The sequence below is a fragment of the Dipodomys spectabilis genome, unplaced genomic scaffold (genome assembly GCF_019054845.1).
Source record: "Dipodomys spectabilis isolate Male_0828 unplaced genomic scaffold, ASM1905484v1 ptg000098l, whole genome shotgun sequence".
Taxonomy (NCBI): Eukaryota; Metazoa; Chordata; class Mammalia; order Rodentia; family Heteromyidae; genus Dipodomys; species Dipodomys spectabilis.
Window position 1 is genome coordinate 3,415,820 of NW_024870775.1, and position 17,215 is coordinate 3,433,034.

Sequence of the window (17,215 nt, forward strand, 5' to 3'; positions counted from 1 at the left end):
AAGTGGAAGGACTCAAAGATAGTTCTAGAAGGTGATTAAGAACACAAATTCTCTGTTGTAAATGGACTATACAACTTTTGGGTGGGGACAGGAGGGGAAAACTGGGAGAGAGGAAGGGGTGGCATTGTCCTAAAAGAAATGTCATTACCTGACTTATGTAACTGTAACTGTAACCTCACTGTACCTCATCTTTACCACATTGTTTTAAAGAATGCTATTTTTTGGACAGATGCATGTCCATCTATGATAAATACTTACGGAAGCAGCAAGGCCACCCTGAGACAGGGATTTGGTCACTTACATTCAATGGCTGGGCCAGGTGGAACTTGTCCACTAGCCTTAGGGCAAGGGAGGGCTGGGAGCTGAGATCATGGCGCTGCCTATAGTGTGGCTCCTGCTTTGAGATATACTCTGGTGTGTGTATCCACTGGGTCTGTGGGAGTGGCTGGAACACACGTGAACCCCAGAGCATGCAGGGGCTGAGCGGGCCCTCCCCAGTACAGATGGACACCAACAGGGAAGGGAACATAAACAGCTCCCAACTCTGACATGTTCAGAATTTTGAACTAGAACCTTCCAGGTGGTCATGGAGGTGGATTGTGTCACATGTTCTGTTCCCCTGTTCCTATGCTAGGATTGTCAGCATCTATCTGTTTTTCTTAAGTGTCCCCGCTCTATCACTGCATCTCACCATCTTAGGTTAGTGCCTGACACAAACACCAGGGGGCAGCAAAGCTTTCTGCAAAGGGAAAGACAGTCCCTGATGCACTCCAGCTCTGCCTTGCATGCAAACCAGCCAGAGGTGAGAGCAGATGAAGGCGCGTGGGTGTGGTGCAGTAAGATTTAGTCACAAAAGCAGGTGGTGGCTGGCTTTGGCTTCTAGACCATTGCTAGACTAGCCAAGCCTTGGCCTGCCCTACAGTGTCTAGCACTTTTCTTACCTGTCCATACTGTAAGCAGTGTCAGAACAGGTCCTGGCATACAGCTGACCTGGGGGATCTGTTAAATGTGTGCAGCAATGAGTGTCTGGAGTGCTCAGAGAAGCTCTGGACTTCTAGTTTCCTTTCTTCTAGCCCCTTTTTCTTGATAATCTAGCTTTCACTTTCTCATCGGCAAAGATGAATAAACCTGTGCAGGCTGACATTGAGACACAATCTGGGGATCCAGAGAAGATCACTGGGCAGTGAAGTGACTTCCATGGGTAGAATGGCAGGAGGATGCAATCAGACCCAGCAGGAAGGGGTGGGCTGCTCCTAATTATGCCCATGTGTTCTACTCCTGGTGAATTTTTAATTCTGGGAAACTTCCAATACTTCCTTGTTTTCCAAAATTAGTGGGCACCACCCCACTGTCCTGGCTTAGGCTTAGGAGAAGAAAACGACTTGTTTTCCACTTGTAGAAAAGTCTCACAATGGGCTGGGAATGTAACTCAGTGGTAGAGTGCTTACCTAGCATGCATGAAGCCCTGGGTTTGATTCCTCAGTACCATCTAAACAGAAAAAGTTGGAAGTGGTGCTGTGGCTCAAGTGGTAGAGTGCTAGCCTTCAGCAAAAGAACCTCAGGGATAGTGCCCAGGCCTTGAGTTCAAGCCCCAGGACTGGCAAAAGAAAAGAAAAGAAAAGAAAACCTGATAATTCACACAAAATAAAATAAACCAATTCCCCAGATGTCTGAAACTATTATTTAAACCTCAGGTAAGAGTGGAACCAGGTTCTGGTGGCTCAAACCTATCATCCTAGCTACTCAGGAGGCTGAGATCTAAGATCCAAGTTTTGAAGCCACCTGGACAGAAAAGTCTATGACTCTCTTATCTTCAATTAACCAGCAAAAAGACAGAAGTGGAAGTAAAGCAAGTAGTAAAGCATCAGCCTTGACTAGAAAAGCCAAGTAAGAGCATAAGTCCCTGAGTTCAAGCCCCAGTATAAGTACACAATTAAAATAACTAAATCAGTAAATGGCACTGGCAAGGACATAGGAAAGTGGATACCAATACAAACTCTAAATGCAACCCTCTCGCCATCAGTCAGGAGAAAGAATCCTTTGCTCGAGATCAAAGAGGATTAAGTTTGGCTAGGTAACAACTCAGTTCTGGGCAGGTTTGGAGGGCTGGTCAGGGCTTTGTATCTTGGCAGGAATTGAACAGGATGGAGCAGAAAGGGTAACCTTTTCCTGTTAGGAGATGGTATCCACCCACCAGAGTGTATGTCGGGCGGGGGGGGGGGGGGCAGAGACTCCTAAAGCCAGTAAATTAGCTCAGTGGGAAAGGGAAAACTTAGTTCTCATGGTTTGTTGACTCCTGCAGAGCAAATGCTCAACTGTGGCTGACTATAAGATCCCCATGTGATGTCACATGATCCGAGTTTCAGCACCTTAGGTCCTGCCCATGAACTTCCTTCCTACAGACCTGGCTTTGGCCTTTTCCTCCTCAGTCCCACACTGCCAAGAGGTCAGCCCATGTGGACCCTTTGAATACAAGGCTGTGAGGTCTCTTGTCACTGTGTCTTTAGGATCATTAAAGACTCATGCTGCAGTGTTTAATGACCAAAACAGCCTTTCCTGCTCTCCTCGATTCATACAGGCAAACAAGATGACTTTGGTCCTCTTTCCAGAAACCACATCTTCATTGCTGCCCCAGCAGAAGTTCAACAGCACATTCCCAGTTGCTTAGTGGCCCTGGTAGAGACCAGATGGGATGGGAGAAATGGCAGGCTGTACTTGGCTCCTCCAAACATGGCCCTCTCCCATGAGTGCTCTAGATCCACACAGAGTGACCTATCCTGGGGGAATAAAGGTATCTGAAAATCTGTAGAGTCGTTTGTAGCTTCCACAATGAAGCAAGGGAAGGGAGGCTATGACATTAGCATCCTTTGGAGTTCAGAAATCAGAACAGCCACAAAAACAGGACATCCCATGTACTGAAACACCAACAGCACCCTGGTGAGAGACATGGGGGGGGGGGGGCGGGCATGGGAGAAATAACACCGACAGAAAACTGGTCCTAAATGTTTTCCTTCCTGAACCTTCATTCTGCTCAGCTTATGACCCAATTTATGACCACAAACAAATTGATTTGATTGGCTTTCTCTGCAGGAAGCATCTGCTCCTGCTGTAATCTCTGGCCACCCTTCCAGTCTCCAAGGAGGCAGCTGGGATAGGCCTGTCACTTCCAAAGCCACATCCCAGGATCCAATGGACCTAAGGAGCAACTAGTTATATATTTGGGAACTTATTTTCACAAAAATCAAAACAGACACAAACAGAAAAGTGAAAAAAGGCCAGACCATGACTAGAAAAGCTTCCGAGACTGTTGCTGATCTTCTGACTCACCAGGAAGCGGATGTCATCTGAAGGTGACAAAGGCAACAGATTGAGCTTGGCACATAATGTGCTCTGCGTGTTTCCTGTCTGAGCAGGTGGGTTAGACTAGGGATAGTCCAAACTTATCGATCTCCAGAATCTCCAGAGCTAAGAGGAGTCTCGATCTCTCTGGATCCTAGGGGATCAGACCTATCCGTTGAATGCCTGGTACCTATGGAACAGCTCACTGCACCCAAAGCACAAGGGGTATAAATGAGTGAGCCAGGGCATTAGACATTCTTCCTCTCAGGCAGAAAGGTCCATTCTTTATCTTTGATTAACCACCAAAAAGTCAGAAATGGAGCTATGCAGTAAGTGGTAGAGCAAAAAAAGCTAGAGGACAGCACCCAAGCCCTGAGTTTAAAACCCAAAACTAGGACAAAAAAAAAGACACCAACCTATTTCTTCCATCTTTGATTATGTGACAACTGTGAAGATCAGACCTCCGGCAGATATTAAAGGAAATACACCACCCTCTCTTCTGCAGTGTTCAACAAGGGAACAGAAACTCAGAGGGATACCAAGAACCTACTTTAGACATCTCCTCAATAAGCCAACTGAATTATCTTTCTTTACAGAAAGTTTGTTTCATGGAAATTGTGACATGGTCATTAAAAGAAATTGGGAAGAACAGAATAATGAAAAAAGAAAAAAAAAAAGCCAAAGATAACCACTTATTTTCTTTGTATGCTTTTTTGTTTCTTTGGGGGGGGGGGCCCGTGGGGCCTGAACTCTGGGCCTGGGCACTGTCCCTCAGCTCTTCAGCTCAAGGCTAGCACTCTACCACTTGAGCCACAGCACCACTTCCGGCTTTTTTCTTATGTGGTGCTGAGGAATCAAACCCAGGGCCTCATGCATGCAAGGCAAGAGCTCTACCACTGAGCCACCTTCCCAGCCTCTTTGTATGCTTTTTTTTATGCATACAAAAAACCGCTTCTTTTTGTGCATCTTGAGCATGCTTTCTTGTTCATGTTCAACAGCTCAGGGCCTTGAGCTCTTGCTTGGCTTTCGCACTGAAGGCTGGCACTCTATTGCTTGAACTGTATTTCCACTGACTGCTTTTTGCTAGTTAATTAGAGATAAAAGTCTCCTGAACTTATGTGTTCAGGCTAGGTTCAAATCCTCAGATCTTAGCCTCCTGAGTAACTAGGATTACAGGTCTGAGCCACTGGTGCCTGGCTTTTGGTATGCATCTTCAACGTGGCAGGGATGATAATGTGAATACAGAGAGACTCTATATATTAAATTCTTGGAACTAAAAGCTCTCCAGGAATATTTCTATGGGCTATATCACATGAGATAGTGCATGCCTGTAATTCCAGCCTTTAGGAGGCTGATGTAGGAGTATGAGGCCAGCTAAGGCTACATAGTAGGACCTATCTTAAAAGAGAAAAATCAAGCCAAGTGCAAGTGGCTCTTATCTGTAATTGTAGTTACTCAAGAGGCTGAGATCTGAGAATTATAGTTTGAAACCAGCTCAGGTAGAAAAAGTCCATGAAACTCCTCTTTAATTACTCACCAAAGAGTTAGAAATAAAGCTGTGGCTCAAGTGGTAGAGCCTAGCCTTAAGCAACAAAACTAAGTGACAGCACCCAGGTCCAGAGTTCAAGCCCCAGGACAGTCACAAAAATAAATGAATAAAGAAACAAATAAATAATAGAAATAAGGGAGGGAAAAAAACCATTCTCATCACTGTATGACAAGTTACTACACATTATTATTAGTCATCCAATGGTTCTAATGTTTTTGTGTCAGTCATGAGGCTTGAACTCAGGGCCTAGGCGCTGTCCCTGAGCTCTTTTGCTCAAGGCTAGTGCTTCACCAGTTTGAGCCATAGTGCTATTTCTGCTTGTTGAGTGGTTATTTGGAGATAAGAGTCTCACAGGGACTTTTTCTGCCCAGGACTTTTTCTGCCTAGGCTTGCTTCAAACCGCATTTCTCAGATCTCAGTCTCCTGAGTAGCTGGGATTACAGATGTGAGCTACCCGTGCCTAGCTTATGGTTCTAATTTTTAATACTGAATCTTAAATATCACTTGCAGTCAACAATGGTGTTCATTGAAGAGCTCCTATCTTAAAGGGATGACAATCCTTGGGGGTATGCAGACAGTACACCAACATCATCATATTTGTCATTGTTTTTATAAACCTTAGGGAACAAAATCTGTGTCCAAAGCCTCTTCTTGTTCATTCTCAGAACTGACAAAGAACACACTGAAGACTTTTTAGCACAAAAACAAGCAGAGAATTCTAGACGGAGAAGCATCATCTCACCTTTCGGAGTCTTGCAAGGAGACCTGCCACGTGCTCGTGCTGAGCTGATTTAGCAAGATCCTCCGCTGTCTTCCCATCCTGTGAGAGAAAAACCATCTGTTTCTTTTCTTTGCAGAAGAGAGCAATGTGTGTTCCATGCACTCACTCCATCAGTCCGAGGGAAAAACAACATACCAGGCATCAGAAGTAGAGCAGGCAGGCAAAGAGCACGTCCTACACTGTCTCCTGCCAGCGGGACCATTGTTTTGTGTGACCCAAGAAAGCAAGAGACATAGGTACAACCACATGGTGGAGTCTTGTGGTATAACAGGGAGATGGTGTGTAGGCTTTAATCAAGACTCAACTGCTTGACGAGTGGTTCCCTGTCCTGAGCCCCTCTCTCTCATCAGGCAGCCCATCAGGAGTTCATTAGATGCTAAACTCTACATAAGGTGGGCCTACGTCTTATAGTCTTACACAGACAACCCTAGCCTTCATGATGCTTTTTTCCCCCCTAGCAATCACGTGCATTTCAAAGTCTTCTTAGTCTAGCAGCATAGTGTGATTTCAGTATTGCTGGTAAACACCAAAATAGGAACCCAAGAATCCACAGCATTTTGCTGTTTGTCGTGTGTGTGTGTGTGTGTGTGTGTGTGTGTGTGTGTGTGTGTGTGTGTGTGTGTGTGTGTGTTGGTACTGGGGCTTGAATTCAAGCCTTTGAGCTCTCTTGGATTTTCTGCTTAAGGCTGGTGCTTTACCTAAACTCAAGCCACGTTTCGTTCCTGTTGCTTACCTTTTACCTAGTGACTGTACAGGGCTGTACTTTCATGCTGAGTGAACTGATTTGTGTCTATACTATGAACATGCAACATGAGGACTACTGACTGAGAACCTCCTGTAAGCCATGCTGGAGTACCAGGTCTCAGTGCTTTGAAGACAGGAACTGTCTGAGTCAGGCTACGAAGCAGGGGCTGGCACTGTGCCCCCAGTACCTAGAGGGGGAGGGAGGCGGAGGGGCTGTTCTGTTGCAGTACAGAAGATCACTAAAACTCAAAAGTTGGCAGGGTGCTGGTGACTCACATCTGTAATCCTAGCTACTCAGGAGGCTGAGATCTGAGGATCACCGTTCAAAGCCAGCCTGGGCAGGAAAGTCCATGAGACTCATCTCCAATTAACCACCAGAAAACTGAAAGTGGCTCTGTGGCCCAAGTGGTAAAGCGCTCACCTTGAGCTGAAGAGCTCAGGGACAGCGCCCAGGTCCAGAGTTCAAGCCCCACGACTGAAAAAAATAAACAAACAAAAAGACCAAAAAACAGAAACAAACAAACAAAAAATCCTCAGAAGTTGAAAAGATCAGAAGCAATTTCCAAATAAATAAAGGTAACCTTTAAAATACAAAACAAAATCAACATAAGGAAAAGAAGTTTGGGGGGCTGGGAAGGTGGCTCAGTGGTAGAGCGCTTGCCTTGCATGCTCAAGGCCCTGGGTTTGATTCATCAGCACCACATAAGCAAAAAGAAAAAAGCCGGAAGTGGCGCTGTCCTTGAGCTGAAGAGCTGAGGGACAGCGCCCAGGCCCCAAGTTCAGGCCCCACGACCGGACCCAAAAAAAAAAAAAAAAAAAAAAGAAGAAGAAGTTTGGGTGTTTGTCACTGAGAAAAGTGCCATCTGTGTGAAAGCTCGGGTATGCCTGCCACAGTGTACCTGCAGATGGTCAGTGCTTTGCCGAGTTTTTCTTCAGACATGCATGGTGTCCCATTATCCTGAGATTTCTTGTTTATTATTTGTGTGCGTGCGTGCGTGCGTGCGTGCGTGCGTGTGTGTGTGTTGTTTTGTTCTGTTCATCCTCCCACCTCAGCTTCTGGGACTTGAACTCAGGGCCTTGCACTCCTGCTCAGCTTTCCATTTGAGCCACACCTCTATCTCAGCTTTTTGCTGGTTAATTGGAATCTCTTGGATGTGTCCACTGTGGCTGGCTTTGAACCACCAATCTCAGATCTAAGCCCCTTGAATAGATAGGATTACAGGAATGAGCTACTGGCACCTGGCTTAATTAACCTGGGATTTTTTTCTCATTTTGTTTTTCATTTTTGTCAGTCATGGGGCTTGAACTCAGGTTGGGCACTGTCCCTGAGCTCTTCAGCGCAAGGCAGGCACTCTACCACTTACGCCACAGTGTCACTTCCAGTTTTCTGGTGGTTAACTGGAATCAAGAGTCTCAAGGATTTCCCTGCTCAGGCTGGCTTTGAACCGAGATCCTCAGATCTCAGCCTCCTGAGTAGCGAGGATTACAGGCGTGAGCCACCAGCGCCTGGCATCAACCAGGAATTCTTAATCTTAGCACAACTGACCATTTTGGACCAGATAACTCTGGGTCATGGGCTATCAGGCACCGTGTAAGGATGTTTAGTAGCACTTCTGACTTCCACCTCCAAGGTGCCAGTAGTGTTTCTCAACCTCAAGATGATGTTACAACTGAAGATGTCTTTAGTCTCAAATGTTTTCTAGAGGGCAAAATTTGGAGAGGTACTCTGAGGAGGTCCACTTCCCAATTAGGACTGCTAGTTGCTCTCTACCTCCTTAAAGTGCTGAAACAGGTCCAGTGAGCAAGCAAAGGCTTCTTGTTTCCCTTACGGTATACTGCCCAGCCAGCTAGCACATCCTGGCAAACTGGTTTCTGTACTGATATAAGGGAAGCTTTAGCACAGGTGAAACATTGAGGAAGAGAAAGTCTGTAGGGAGAGGGTGGGGTGCAGGCCACTGGGGGCCTTCCAAAGGTTATGTCTGAGGCTGGTGCACCTGGAACAGGTAGGCTTTAAGAGTTCAGATGAGGCTCCAATCCTGGAGAAGAGCAGGTAGACAGTAAAAGGATAGAGAACCGGGAAGAAGCAGGGAAAAAACAAGAGTTAAAGGGCAGGCAGAGGCAGCAGGAGAAGCAGGTACAAGGAGGGCTTTCTATCCAAGGCAGGAGAGTGGCAGACTGTCAAGTACACCAGGCTTTGGGAGATGGCTAGGAACACAGAAATGAGAGCTTTTAGTGCTTGGGTGAGCAAAATGAGAAAAGCTCAAAGACCCATTGTCAAAAAGTCTCAAGGGTTAGGTATAAATGACTCTTGCCTGTAATCCTAGCTGCTTATTAGTAGGCTGAGATCTGAGGATTATGGTTCAAAGCCCACTCAAGAGTCTGCGAGACTAACTTAATTCCAATTAATCAAAAACAGCTGGAAGTGGAGCTGTTACTCAGGTGGTAGAGCCTTAGCCATGAGTGAAAATGTTGAGGGACAGTAAGTACCCAGGCCCTGAGTTCAAGCCCCAGATGCAGGTGAAGGTTTGTGACAAAGTAGGAATTCTTCACTTAGGGTCTTTGACTTCAATGGTAGAATAAGGATTTCTGGACAAGTCACGATGAACTCGGTGGAGCTTTATAGACAAGCAGATAAAAAGCAGACAGACAAGCAAAAAGGAAGGGGCACACTCTAATAGAGTGTGGATGCTCTCCAGGAGTAAAAGAGAGACACAGACACACACACAGCTCCTTGGCTGTTAAGGGTATTTATATGGAAAAGGCAGGAAGTCTGACTTCAACGTTATACACAGGTAGGTGTTTTATCTGTGCTCCAGGTGTTATGCTTTCTTAGTTTCTGGGTATTTTGGGCATTCGGTCCAGGTAAGAATGCATCCTTCCATAAAATAGATGCTTATCCTTGAGATAAGGCAGGCTCCTGTTGTCTGCATTTTGTTGCTTACATTTTGGGGGAGTGTTTCTCTCAGGAAGGCCTATATCCTGCCAAACAAATGTTAATTCTTGGGGTGAGAATCACATCTCTCAGGAAGAGAAATACATCCTGTTGATTTTCTTTGGAACATAGATGGCCCTTCTGTTTTTGAGTTGCCTTCACCAGCCTCATTTTTCTAAATTTCTCCTGCCTCATTTTCCCCCTAAATGACTTTGGTCCATTAATCTTAAGGGAAGTAGATGAATGAATATCTCTTGTAATATCTCTTTTCCCCTAGTTTTTCCTGCTTCATTTTCCCCCAAAATGACTCTGTTCCCTTAATCTTAAGAGAACAAAGCTTTAAGCTTGAGTTATTGGGTTTTTTTAATTCTTGGCAGCCATTTATCATGCCTCATTTTCCCTAGGCTATCTGCCTTATGTACAATCTCTCTCTCACACACACACGGACACACGGACACACACAAAAGCATGCACATACAAAGTCACACACACACAAAGTCACACACAGTCACAGGGGGTTTCTTCTGGGTGAGACAGGGGTAAAGGTGGCACTGAGTCCAACCTCTGAAGCAACTAGAACGGTTACAAAAATCCTGTTTCTTGACCTAAGTAGAAATGATTCACTATAGTTTACTTGTTTATGGTTTGTTTGTGCACTTTATTTTTTAAATCATTTTATTTTACAATAAAAATTTGGAAGGAAAAAGCTATGAAAAGAGTAACTGAGGGGGCTGGGAAGGTGGCTCAGTGGTAGAGCGCTTGCCTTGCATGCCTGAGGCCCTGGGTTTGATTCCTCAGCAACACATAAGAAAAAAAGAAAAAAGCCGGAAGTGGCTCTGTGGCTCAAGTGGTAGAGCACTAGCCTTGAGCTGAAGAGCTGAGGGACAGCACCTAGGCCCAGAGTTCAGGCCCCACTACTGGACCGAAAAAAAAAAAAGAGTAACTGAGGTCTCTGCTGAGTCCTGTGGAATGGGAAAAGAGGAGGGTACCAGAGGGGCAAAAGAAAGGAGGAAAGAAGTGTTGGGCTATTTAGAGGACTTGTTTCAACTTGTTCTAGCTAAGAACAGGAGAAAGGTGGCGGTAGAGGGCGCTGTTGAGCAGCCTTAGTTGTAGGATGGGAAGATGGGAGGTGATGGTTGTTCAGTGTGGGATTTGGGAACCGCCTCTCTTCACAGTCCTGAAATATGGCCCAAGAAGGACAGGCTGTGCCTGAAGATATCAAAAACGAGTTATAGACTAAAGAGTGTGAACGACCTCAAAAACCCCAGAACATTCAGGTTGAAATGACATACAGTATCTCTTTCGCTAAACAGAATATTCTCCCAAGTTTCATTTTCTTTGCTTCTTTTTCCTTTTCCCTGGTGGCTGCTAGGGCATTTGAAATGACACATGCCGAGGTTTTGTGTTTATGGGCGATGTGACCGTCTCAGCGCAGAGCCCAGCGTCCAAATGGTCATTCCAGTCAATGGCCACCCTTGCTCTAAGAGGAGCCCATCCCTTCCCCTGGCTGGAAGGAGGGGTACAGCCTGGCACTGCTTGCTCTAAGGGGACTCTCCACATGGTGTCCCTTCACTGTCCTCCCGGTTCCTGGGCAGTGCTGGTGGTTACCAAGCTCCGGGCGCTGCACTCAGGACTCTGCAGGGCCCAAAGCCCCTCAGCAACCACAGGTCCCCTCAATTCCATCACTGGACTTGCTCTTCTTGGTGACCACTTGGGTCTACTTGGGTCTGCATCCCTCTTATTTAGAAATTTCTGAGGACAAACCTCTAGTTATTTATTGAGCTATACTAGAGTTTCAGTACCACTTGAGCCAACTTACCCAGCCTTTTATCTTTTGGTTTATGCATGCATGCATGTATGTATGTACGTATGTGTGTGTGTGTGTGTATGTATGTATGTATGTATTTACTAGAGTTTGAACTCATGGACTGGGCTCTGTCTCCTTAGTCTCAAGGCTGGTGCGCTACCACTGGATCCATGCCCCATTTGTGACTTTGTGGTGGTTAACTGGAGACTAGAGTCTCTCCAATTTGTCTTCTGTGCAGGCTTTGAACCACAAACAGCAGATCTCAACCTCCTCAGTAGCTAGAATAACAGGTGTGAGCTACTAGTGACCAGCCTAGTTAGTTTTTAGATAAGGTCTTCTGCACTGTTGCCCGGAGCTAGACTTAGACTATGATTCTCCTACCTGTGCTTACTTCATAGCTGGCATAGCTGGGATTAAAGGCATGCACACCATCTTTGGCCACACTCCTATCTCATTGCCATGATTTTCCCAGTTAGGAGTACATGCCTGGTGCAGCTTAGATGCCTGGTATCTGGAGAATGAGTAAATGAGGAGGGTGAGAGAGGCTATGTGAGGTGCTAATATGAATACTAGGTCTAACTGGCACCTTATTGGCATTTTGGTGGATGATGGGGGCTTTCTGAAAACTTCTAGAGGTGAAATCTCATCCCTACCCGCAGCTGATAGGCTAACCTGAGTTCCAAGAAGCAGGGGCGGGGACTTGCACAATACATTTCTGTATCCGACATACCTGTACCACGAACTCTGAACTCTTGAGCTCCCTGTGACCCTTCCCCCAACCCTATTCAGACCCCATCACCTTAGCTGCCATTTTACCATGCCTCATGTCTTTTGATTCTCTTTCCTCAGGACACCATAGTGTCTCTTTTCAGCTTGTCATTAGAGTTGGTTTGCTGAGATCGTTTTCCTGCTCTTTCTTTACTACTCTCATGACTCAAGTCTCCTAACAGTTGTATTGGAGGCTGCACGTTTTGGGGGTACATGGGTCTGCTCATAGTCACTGGATTTCTAATAAAGACTCCTGATTCAGTCTCTCAAAATGTGGCTTCTCTGTTTCTCACAATGGAATCCCATAACAGGATGAACCTCTCCAGTGACCAGGAAGGGAGCAGAACACAGAGCTGTACCTGTGGGCATCCTGAAGAGGGGTGATGGGTGGCGACCAAGGAGATGACCATAGGGATGGGAAGAAGGAGAGGACCATGGGCTCACAGAGGGACTCTATGGAGCCAGAGGCCACACATGGAAATCCCAACCTATCATGCTATTTGACCAGATCTTCTGCTAACATCTTCGAAGATTACTTGCTAATGTTTTTCTTTATGAGGCACCATCTAAGAATAAATGCATATAATGAATTATCACGGAGGAACTCCACTGTGTGCTATGCACAGCAGGGTGGGGCCTTTCTCAGTGGGTGAGGGATGCAGTGGGGGAGGAGATACGCTAAGAAGTGGTCAAATCACATGCAAAACATTGTGTGCAAAACTGGGCCTGCAAAGCGAGCACAAAAGCGAGCCCAATGCTGCAGAGCTCACTGCAAAACATGAGCACGGCAGGGGAAGAAGTATACTAGACCACAGCCATGTCCTCTACAAAGTCCATTGAAGAGATGCTTTGTGGTCAAATGGCCTCAGTTACAACTACCTCTAACGAAGTAGCCTGCATCGCCAGAGATGATGAGTAAATAAGTGGGCATGGCTGCAGGGGTCCAACAGAGCTTTAAAAAACAAAAAGAGCATGGAGCTGGGGGCAGTGACTCTATAGATCTAGCTTCTCAGGAGGTGGAGATATGAGGATTTGAGTATACAGTTTGAAGCCAGCCTGGGTAGGAAAGTCTGTAAGACTCTTATCTTCAAGCTGGAAGGGAAGTAAGGATCAAGTGATAGAGTACCAGCCTTGAACAAAAACACTAAGGGACAGTGTCCAGGCTCTGATTCAAGTCCCAGTACACACACACACACACACACACACACACACAGGGCTAGACTAGGCCCTGTGAGACAGTCTGCTAACCCCTTGGTGATCGCCAACAAATGAGGCTCCACTTTGAGCCTTAGGGACACAGTTGATCTTCTTAATGAATCACTGCATATCAGCAAAGCTCTGAATTTCAGGACTGTCCCTTCCACACAAGCCTGGATAGAAGACTTACTCTTGCACCACCAGCAACACAAGGTAGCAATAATACTGTAACCTTATTGTGTCAGTCAAAGCATAGCTTTCTTTGGCATTTCCCCCTTACTCTTGCACCACCAGCAACACAAAGGTAGCAATAATACTGTAACCTTATTGTGTCAGTCAAAGCATAGTTTTCTTTGGCATTTCCCCCCACCCCTTGCAACAGTTCCAGAGTTTGAATTCAGGGTCTCATACTCTCTTTGCTTACTTGGCTGGTGCTTTACCACTTGACACAGGCCTCCAGCCTGGCTTTTTGCTGGTTAACTTGGAGATGGAATCGCCTGCACTTTTCTGCCTACCTGGCTTCAGGTCCCAGTGGCCTGCATAGCTAGGGTTATTTATTATTTTTTTTTGGCACTTCTTGGAATGCCAATTAAAGGGTTTCTTCTGCTGAGTGTCTGTGGAGAGTGTGAAGCGAGGGGTATTGAATGCATCTCACTTCAAATGGTATTGCAGGCTTAGCAGCAAAGGTGTGCTCTTTAAGCAGCACAGGGGAGCTCTTTACCTAATGATGGCCTGGGTGTGTGTAGGCGATGGGGGGCAATTGTATATCTGTACCCCAACCGGGGGTAGGGGGGCTTCTTTATCCTCAGTTCCTCCCAGAATGCAAAGGGCCTCCATGCCCTGGGGCTGCCTGGGAGCACTTAAGACAGAGAAGTCCATATATCTAATGGAAACTGCATCATTGTGAAACAGAACGGACAGAAAGGCCAGTGAGAACCAGTGGGAATTGCTGGCAGAGCAGGGCCTGGTGAAACAAGAAGATAAAACATTAACTAGATATTAAGCTGGGTTTGTGTGGGCAAATGTCTACATACTGCAGTGGAGGAGAGAAAGTGTAATAGCAGCTTGTCTGCTTTACAATGCAGTTGCCAAGGAATTCCTTCCCCCATGCCCCTGAGGAGGGAGAAGTTCCCAGCACCTCTCTCTCCAGCCACAAGCCAGTACTTACTGAGGTCAATGCCTCCACGTTGGCCCCCATTAAACAGAGGTAGCGGACCACGTCCAGAATCCCGTTGTTGGAGGCAAGGTGCAGAGGTGTTCGTCCGTACTGGAAAGAGAAAACAAATAACAGCGTCTTCTCATGGTTGTTGCTGCGGAAACGTTTGGCTTCAGATGTGGGGAGCGTATTACAAGAGCCCAGTGTTAAGGAAGAGACCTGGGAAACACCAGCAAGAAAGAGGAGGCCGGACAGCTAGGCAGAACTACTGTAATTACTTTGCCATTGAAATAGCAGCTTCAAGTCAGGAGCTGGTGGTTCACACCTGTAATCCAAGCTACTCAGGAGGCTAAGATATTTGGATTTGGTTCAAAGCCAGCCTGGGCAGAAAAGTCCATGGGACTCTTACATCCAATTAACCAGCAAAAGGCCCAAGGTAGTTGAGTGCTGGTGGCTCACACCTGCTATCCTAGCTACTCTGAGACTGAGATCTTTGGATTGCGGTTCAAAGCCAGCCTGGGCAGGAGAGTTGGTGAGACTCTCATCTTTAGTTACCCACCAAAATGCCAGAAATAGAGCTGAGGCTCGAGTGGTAGAGCGCTAGCCTTGAGCAAAAACGCTAAAGGACAGCACCTGGCCCTGAGTTCAAGCCTCAAAACTGGCATAAAAATTAAGACATCCACTGATAATCCAATGAGGCTGGTCACAGGTAATTGACATTAGATTTGCTGCAGTGCTAGAAGAAAGGAGGCCTGGGGCAAGGGCAAGAGGGTCCCAATAGTCTAGTGATATCTGTACTGTAGTTCAATTTAAACATAGCCAGGGAGTAAGGGCTGGGAGGACCGCTGCCGATGACACTTGGAAGAGCAGAAATTTCAAGATCAGACTCACTACGGTTTTTATGCCTGTGGTTCCCAAACGGTATGCCCTGGCACCCCAGGGCATAGTAGTGAATGTACAGGAGTGCTCAGGAGCATTTCAGGTGTTTGATGAAACCCCGAGGTTTGGATACTAATTTAGACTTTCCTGTTGGACTGTGTTTCTTTACAGGGGCAACCTGTCTTCACAGGTCTGCTCCAGGTGGGTTGGTATTGTTAGGAAAAGAAGGGAGTATCTGGAGAAAACCATTTTCTTTTAAATGAGCATGCACCAGTTCTGGGGCTTATACTCAAACTGGGTGCTGCTCCTTATCTTTTTTTCACTTAAGGCTGGCACTCTACCTCTTGCCACAGCTCCACTTTTGACACTGTGGTGATTAATTGTAGGCAAGAGTCTCAGATTGTTCTGCACAATCTGGCTTTGAATCTCAATCCTCAGATCTCAGCCTCCTGAGTAGCTAGAAGGTGTGAGCCACCAGTGACTGGATACCGTCAGGACTTTTGACCCATTGTAACAATGAAATGTATAAGATACTATGTTGAAAAATGAACTTTTCAATTTAGGCAGGGGGAAAGGGGAAGTTGTAGTTGTGGAGGTAGGAGGAAAGGGATGGTAGGGGAAAAACAAAGGAGGAGGCAATAATGCTTGATAGGAAATGTTGCTCATGTAACTGTAACCCCTCTGTACAGTATTTTTACAAAAAACTTATTTAAAAAAAGAGGATAATAGTTGGTACTGGCAGAAGTGTCCAGTATGAGCCCAAAGTTGGGAAGTTCTGCATACCCAACAGCCACATGCATCTGTTAGTAATCATGGTTATGCAAGAATGAAATAAATAGTATTAGCCTGCCTTTAATTTGCATGCATTATGTTTCTCAAAGGCTATGGAGCTGTTTGGGCTCAACTTCCTCATGAGCAGAACTGTAAGGTTTTCATTCGCCCAAGGCAGAATGGTCAAAACACCAAGGGGGCTGGGAACTGATCATTTGGGAATCTCTGTTTTGTACTGTTGATTTGTACATGTTGGGTTTTCTTATGAACTGGACATTTATGCTCACACAAAATATCCAAACAACACAAAAGGCCATGTGGTAGAAAATTAAAATCCTCAGCCCTTATTCTACCTCTTCCCCTGACTTCACATTTTGATGTACTTCCTTTCAAGCTCTTATGTAAAGTTGTCTCTTACGTATGAGCCAAGATGTGATCATCCTCTGCATTCTTCTGTCCATTGCTTTAGTCAACCAACAATGGACGTAAATTTGTTCTGTGCTCCTGAATTCCCATTGTATGGCCATGTTATGAAATTCACTTCTTACCTGAGACAGACACTTAAAGGGGATTCCAGTGCCTTCCTATTTTATTTATTCATTCATTTTTATTTGAACTCAGGCCTGGGTGCTTTCCCCTTAGCTATTTCATGCAAGGCTAGCACTCTACCATTTGACCTACAGCTCTACTCCCAGACTTTTGGTGGTTAACTAGAACTAGAGATAAGCGTCTCAGGGACTTTTCTCTCCAGGCTGGCTTCAACTCTTGATGTTCAGATTTCAACCTTATGAGTAGCTAAGATGTGAGCACTAACACCTGGCCAGTTCCTGCTTCTTATAAACAATGCTACAATGGGTGCAATCATACATATTTTGTTGATTTTGATCTCTCCAGTGATTTAGAAAGTAGACATCATCAGGTTTTCAAGTATCATAAATTTAATGTGAGGAGAAAGGATTTGAAAATCAAGATGAAATGTGTGGGGATGAAATAAAGTTATAACTATAGTTCTAGAATATGTAGGATTTTTTTTTTATAAAAGGGATGAGAAACAGGGAAGAAACAGCACAAGCAAATAATTGACCTCCTCCCTTTTTTTTCCCTTTTTGTGCCAGTAGTAGGGCTTGAAATCAAGGTCTTGAGCTCTCGCTCTGCTTTTCTGTCATGGCTGGTGTTCTGCCACTTAAGCATGCCTCTAGTTACAAAACTGGTTCTTTTGAAGAACTCAATTATATTCCAAGCTCTTCACTGTCTAAACCCCTCATTCCTTTCCAGTTTAATCTTCTCCCTTT

General features: G+C 45.6%; 1 protein-coding gene across 3 annotated transcripts in view; it reads right to left on the bottom strand.

Moving 5' to 3' along the window:
* Positions 1-17,215, bottom strand: part of Dapk1 (death associated protein kinase 1) — a 204,195-nt gene that overhangs the window by 26,076 nt on the left and 160,904 nt on the right. For all 3 annotated transcript variants that reach the window (XM_042686658.1, XM_042686656.1, XM_042686657.1), the window contains exons 18-19: positions 14,286-14,384; positions 5,631-5,708 (exon numbers count right to left, since the gene is read on the bottom strand). In XM_042686658.1, coding sequence (XP_042542592.1) covers positions 5,631-5,708; positions 14,286-14,384 — 177 coding nt within the window. The remainder of the gene's footprint in view (positions 1-5,630; positions 5,709-14,285; positions 14,385-17,215) is intronic.